The sequence below is a fragment of the Haliotis asinina genome, chromosome 15 (assembly GCF_037392515.1).
Source record: "Haliotis asinina isolate JCU_RB_2024 chromosome 15, JCU_Hal_asi_v2, whole genome shotgun sequence".
In the NCBI taxonomy this organism is placed as follows: Eukaryota; Metazoa; Mollusca; class Gastropoda; order Lepetellida; family Haliotidae; genus Haliotis; species Haliotis asinina.
In genome coordinates this window covers 38704174-38711134 of record NC_090294.1, presented here as the reverse complement: position 1 = coordinate 38711134, position 6961 = coordinate 38704174, and the positions used below count along the sequence as shown (strand labels likewise).

The following is a 6961-nucleotide window of genomic DNA, read 5'->3' as shown; positions in this document are numbered from 1 at the left end:
TTCTCTCTCCGGCCAACGCCCATTCAACAACTTGTTGTGTCTTTTCTGCCAAAGCAGGGGAAGGCGTGGTCCAGTCACGTGATTTGATCTTGACCTCATTCCATTGGCTTAGCCAGTGGTTGATTAATATTCATGACGTCAATGACGTCGCCTGAGCACCGGCCTAGTACATATTCATGAAGGATGATGTCATGACCAATCAGAAAGCGAGCTGTCAGTAGATTATTCAAATGAAAGGTAAACAAACGAGTGTTTGCGTTCGCCTGCCTCAACGTGCGTTTCAGTTCAGGCCAAAACAACCACGACAGCAAGACCTTTCAGTTCGTTTTTCTTTTGAGTTTGCCAAAATCTGCAATTATTTTCGATGATGCACAGTATTGCACAACTTCTACAAGCCGCTGAATATATTGAGAGAAGAGAAAGAGGTAAATTCAATGGTAAATAGCAAATTTTTCTCTCGTGTTTTGCCACGTTGCAGCATGGTCGCCCATTTTGACAGATAGACTCGCTCATGTGGTCTATTTATTTTGATCCTTTTTTTGCAGAAGCTGAGCATGGTTATGCTTCCACACTGCCTATGCCCGATGAATATTCCAAGAAAAAGTCGAAAGGAAAGAAAACTCAGGGAAATAGGTACGATTTTGACCGATCAAGGCGAGAAATCGCCTTCGAGCCGACTTGCATGGTTCGGGTCAGCTGATAGCGAAGTCATGCCGTTCTGCACGCCCGCGATCTGTCAAACTCAATCTTGGAAGTTAGAGTTAAACTTAACTCAATCAATCATATCCAATTGATTTAGCTCTTAGATAGACATGTTTTCTATTACTCTCATCCATTATTGTTCGATTTTTGTGAAGTATGAGGCTGCTGTGGAAAATTTTTACGCGCTGTCAAAATCTCGCACCCAGCCGACGACAGCCGCCATCTTGTGAACCGGTGCTCGGGCAAGCTTTCTCTGATATCAACAATAAAGAACGTTACTATTTTCCTAGAATATTGTTAGCATAAGTAACAGCTGTAGGTTAATCTGAAACCTGAACATCTTTTTGGTGGTACTGTCATGGAATTGTAGCATATCCATCAACATGAACCAATGCTTTGTAAAGTTAAAGCGGATGATATTCCGCGCGCCCAAGCAACGGCAGATGTCAGATTTGACTCGTACCTGACAAAGGCGCTGTATTCTCTTACAAACTTCATGTAGTGGAATTAGCAACCACTACGATTTAAACAAATTCATTGTTTTGTAGTGATGTTATTTCAGAAATGTTTTTGTTTGCATTTGACCTCTGTATATTCAGTGGCGCCAAGTGTATCGGTCGCTAACGCCCTTTCTAACGGTTGCGAGCCAAATGGATTGTTTACAAATTGATTTGCCAATGAAACCTACTGGGCTCCAGATAGGTTGCTGAAATTTATATTTTGTGAATATGGGTATGTTTTAAGTCGAAGTTCTGTTTTAGAACATTTTGATTTTGATGATTTGGCGATATTGCAAGCACATTTGCCACGTTGATATTACCGACACAGGGATTTTCTCGACCGGGTCGTAGATACATGTGCATTCATTTATATTTAAGAAGTGACTTTTGATGTAATTCACCTGGTAATTTATGATATTATTTTCGATTTTTCAGATCAACTCATAACGAATTAGAGAAAAATAGGTGAGTAAATGATTCTTATATGTAAGCTGTCAGATATACGATTCCACCATTTTGTAACCTGTCGCGGTGCTCCTTTCAACATGTATGATTAGCCTGTATTGATTTTATCAGTAAATACAACTTTACCGAAATAACAACATGCACACTTTTTCCAATTTCATCGCCTTGTGATCTTATTGTTTGCGGCGGACATTGGGATTCCATATTGGTCATGTGGTTTCACGAAACGACCTTCACCTTGAGTTTACAAACACCGGGACGATATCAAAATAGAACACAAAGAAATGTGCAGTTTCGATTGAGTTTAGCGCTTTTCTCTCCGTTTTGGCGCAAAAGAGAAACCATTTCTCGCCTATCTATACATTGGTCGTTAATTCAAAACTTAATCCTTGGATGCATACGAAATGTGATTATGTCCAGGTCAAATTTAGAAATAAGAAAGAGACTATTTTTTCATATTTTTGTGATTAAATATGAATTTAAAATAAAAGTATACAGAGAAAAACATTATTCCTAGATGATAGTCATCATGATTTGCATTGATGGTACGTTTTCCGAATAATGAGGTCATGCGATGAACACACAATCTATGGTTGTTACTGTCAGAATATTTTGCTGTTTTGGTTTGTTCATTACTTGCCTTTGATATGCGATAGTCGTATGTGTTTCAATTCATATTTTTTAAAATGTGAATTTAATGCAAGGGACTGTTCATAATTTATGGCTAGGTGGGTGTTGATGATTTTTGTGAAGTGACATGTACAAAGTCAATGACCCCACCCCTAAATAATAATAATAAAAAGAAAAAAATATGTACAGAGTAAGTGACCCACCCCAACCCGTCATGTACAATATCAATGAAACTCCCTCCAGAACATGTGTACAAAATTGATGAGACTCCCTACCTCCCCAGAACTAATCCCACTGTTTTGTCTCCTTATTCCACATGTCATAATTATCTTTTGTGGTCAGCAAAATTCAACACTTAAAACTGAACTTATGGGTGAGGAATAACTCTGGGAATGTCTTCTGTTTAAAGAGGCTAATCTTCGCAAGTAGTAAAGAAATGTGTGAAAGTTTGTAAAAAAAATCCTTTCATGTAAAATATGATGTAGAAATGCTAAAATTTAGATTTCCAAGACTGGATATTTAGCGTTTCAGCTCTTATTGTCTTCCTTGTGGTCCAATGAGTATGAACAGGAATATTTGTATTTGTCTAGTTTCTCGGTGTTAAAATATATAAGAATGCAACAGCCTTTCATCAACTGCATTTTACCTAACCTGTTTAGAGTTACCTGTATTTGCAGTCGTGTGTAACTTTGCTGTTATGTTTTGCAGGAGAGCCCACTTAAGACATTGTTTGGAAAAGCTGAAAGACATGGTGCCTTTGGGACCAGACGCAACTAGACATACAACCTTAGGGCTCTTAACCAAAGCAAGAGGGTTTATTAGGGTAAGTTTGCTGATCAAGCTTGTAAGGTGTTTGTGGTTGATTCCATCTGTATCAAGACATCATCTTCACAAGACAGAGATATAACTGAGCCACTTGTATGTTTTAAGTAGGCTTAAAGTCATCGAATCTGTACCAGACTTCTCAATGGCAGAAAACACGAGTATATGAATGGATTTGATGATATTCCTTTGGTTTCAACAATTTCAAAACATTACATGAAGCTGTACAAACATCTGTTTGTTTATGTTTAGTCTTATGAGAAGATTTGGATAATTGGACCTATTTTTCTTAGGAATTCAACAGTATTGCTAGAAATATTGATTACAAGGTATTGCTGACTGTCTTTCAAAACATCTCCCAGTACCTTGAAGGTTGTGATATGTGGCATGTAAGAGTTGTCCCCCTTTGTTCACAATCCCTCAACACAAAAGGAGCTTTCATTAATTCATTTCTTTTCAACAGTTTTGACAAATTTATCATGTTTATCATGTTTAACAGTAATTTAATTGAATAAATTAAATTAATTTTCTTAACATACTTATTCAGTTTGATTGTATTTTCTTTTTTTCAAGAAAATAGTATGTATGCTAGCCTGTATGTAGGTCGTGAGAATATCAGGTGTAATCATACATTGTTTTGTTTTCATTCAGATATTAGAGGATAAAGAACGGAGACATTATACTCAAAAAGAACAACTGCGAAGAGAACACAGACACTTACAGAGGAAATTAGATCAACTGAATGTTGGCATGTACCGTGTCAAACAAGGACGGAGTATTAGTGAATGTAGTACTTCTACAAACTCAACTACCTCAACTTCAGAGTCTGGTGAGTGTCTCAGTTTAAACATATTGAATCTTAGTTCAACATATTTTCAATAAAACCAAAACGTGTTTATTTAAATGTGTTATGATGAAACATAACCAGAAATCAGTGCTTGTTTGCAATACTATACATTTGAAATTCTAAAATTGATTCTTTGTAGTGCTAATTGGTATTGGTAAATATTGGGTTTATTTTGAAACATATTTCATTGTACTTTACAGATGAAGTGGATATTCTGGGTGATAATAGTGGCCAGAGTGATACCGATGACCATAGCAGCATTGGAAGTGGTGGTAGCGATGGTTACAGTGTGGATAGCAAATACTTTAGTTTTATGGACGATTCACCCTCATCTGAGTCCCTTTGATGGTGTCCTAACAAGGACGGCACCGTGTTGATGGGTAGTGCTGTGTGTAGCATAATGAGGAACAGATATCACTGTTTATTCCACGAGAGATCTGTTATGATCACTGTGCTGAGAAACAAAAAGCAACTAAAATATCTTACTGATCCATTCAGTTAATGAAGGTCATCCAATAATTCTACAGACACATTTTCTTTTTGGAAGCAATGGTGAAGTCTATTGACATTTTTCCAATTTAAATTTTTTTTTTTTTTTTTTTTTTTTTTTTTTTTTTGCCATTTGTTGCTGTTATGACATGTTTATGTTGTGGGGGTCAGTCCAGTCCCTCAAAGATATACCACCACGCCTTCCCTCATCAAGTAGGTACCGTTATCCTATGGCAGCAAAGGCTGGGGGTGGCATTAAGTGGTAGTAACACTTGTTTCAGCTCTGTCTTTTTTTCTTGCCAGAGTAGGCAAGTCGCATACCATACTACATCAATAAAAATGTCTAGGAGTGTTCTGATACAAGCGAGTGAATGGAGTATACTGATGATTTATATTCTTCGTCTGTCCTAGACACACAGGACTTCCTCTCTATGTCTCCAAATGTGGATTACTGTATCAAGCTTGCATCTTTGCCAATAAGTTGCTTAAGGACTTTTATCAGCTTTGTAAAGTGACACTTGTCACCAAATAGCTTTTTGATGGACATTTGACTAGTCTTCAGTTAAATTATGCTGTTGTTAAAATGATCTGTAAATCTGACGCAGTTCCTACTTAATCTATTTGCTCTTGTAACATAGCCTGTAGATTCTGTATTCATAGCAAGAGAAAAAAAATGTGCAAGCATCAAAAGGAAAATCTTCCAGGGGTGACACGTGTCTAGTCTTGTGGCTAGTGTTCTGTTGTACATCAGTCCAGAAGTCCCGGTAGACTTATTCGGGCTGAGGATGAGCTTTTCAGACTTCTTCCAAGGCAATCATGGTAATATCTGTGATACTAAGCTGAAATGTGATTGGCTGGAAGATGAAAGGTGTCCTCGCCTATCGAGGCAGCTGTTGGATCGGACCCGCGGATGGATGGATGTACTTGAACAAGATGGCCGATACCTACGACATATGCAGTGCCTGGTCAATCAGCCAATATCCAGGAGAAATATTTTTCAATACTCATACTCAAGATGTTCTGACGTGTCAGAATTGATCTGAGTAAGGTTTTTGTTATTCTCATAGGGCAAACAGAATTCCAATTGTTCTCCAACTAAGGATTGGCACTGCATCTGGAGTAAATATTGCACAGTTACATCAATGTGCAAGCATGCACTGGAATGGTTGGCTTTTTGCAATAAAAAGAAGTGGCAGTTTATTTGTCACAGAGATATTTGCATACATATTCTCAGGAATGATGAAACCAGGAGTAGGTTTTGATGAAAAGCTTGTTCTCTGTATGAAATAATTACTATTCGTCCTTTCTACATTTTACTCAACAATAAGACATCACATTGCCTTTCTTTAACCTATATTTTTGTAAAGTGTTTAAGAATATGGTAAAGTAAAATAAGTAATACCCTAATATTATGATTAATATTTTCAATTTGGACCCCAGTTGACATTTTATTTTTGAAGTGACATTTACGAGGGTTACTGATGCATAAACCTGTATCTTTGCTTTAAGCTACTAAGCTGTGAAACCAGTGTTTCAAGTGGCTCATTGTAATGTCCTTGACTTTTGTTAGTGTGGTTGAACCGAGCATGGTTTGAATATTTAAGGGAGTAAATTAAATCTGTTGAACATATTTGTAAAAAGGAAAGTATTTATACCTTTTCTGTTATGGTTCTGTCTGTTTAATGAAAGGATCTATCTTGACTAAGCTTTTCTTGGTTTTATGTCAAAGATAATTTGTACATGCAAGAAAATGTTTTGAGTTAAATTGTCTCTTGACATTATTTGATGAGATTATGAATTTGTGAGGCAAAGCTACTTGCCAAGAAACACAACAACATTTCTGATTCTCATTTCTTGCCCTGTGATGATCTAATTCTTTTGTGTTCTGTATCTTCTGTTGTAAAGTTTCTTTATCTTAGTTTCATTGTTCAACCTACACCCTCAGTCTTGTGAAACAAACATGTCGACTCTGAAAAACATTTTAAAGCATATTTAGCAGTGATATTTTTAACTTTGAAAATCACAGGAATTTTAATTATGACCATTAAGATTTTTATCTTTGTCAACTGTACTGGTTACAGTGATGCAATGATTTTAATCTTTCTAGCATTGGCAAGTTGAGACATGCACTGGATGCAAGTTACTTGCTGGAATTAATTTTAATCTGTTTGACAAGATTGAGTGGTGATTTAATGTTTAGTTCAGTGAAATATTTTACTTTGCGATGTGGTTCTCGAACTGTCACACTCGGTGGTTGAAAGATCCCAGTGTATCTGACTTTTGTGTGAAAGGGGTGCATACACAATGTGCGAGAATGTGGTATGAATGGACGTTGTTGTTATTTTGAAGTACTTAATGAGGATGATGAAGTGAAAATAATGACTATGTATGCTGCTTGTAACCACGGTAACCAGTGAAGCTCTGTTTATCAAAACGAAACGAGGTGAAAAATATTCTAACAAATCTGTGATCATTTTGCATGGAAGATTTGGACTGATTGAGAAAA

The 6961-nt window shown here is 36.7% G+C and overlaps 1 protein-coding gene across 2 annotated transcripts; it reads left to right on the top strand.

Moving 5' to 3' along the window:
- Positions 1–228: 228 nt before the first annotated feature.
- On the top strand, positions 229–4434 carry LOC137266392 (max dimerization protein 4-like). Of its 2 annotated transcripts, none has more exons than XM_067801892.1 (6): positions 229–425; positions 546–633; positions 1638–1667; positions 3006–3120; positions 3771–3948; positions 4167–4434. In XM_067801892.1, exons 1-6 carry the CDS (start codon positions 365–367, stop codon positions 4310–4312), a joined length of 618 nt encoding a protein of 205 aa, XP_067657993.1. In that variant the 5' UTR covers positions 229–364; the 3' UTR covers positions 4313–4434. The 2 variants fall into 2 exon arrangements, with proteins under 2 accessions (XP_067657993.1, XP_067657992.1); XM_067801891.1 differs by having other exon boundaries at positions 240–437.
- The last annotated feature ends 2527 nt before the right edge of the window (positions 4435–6961 follow it).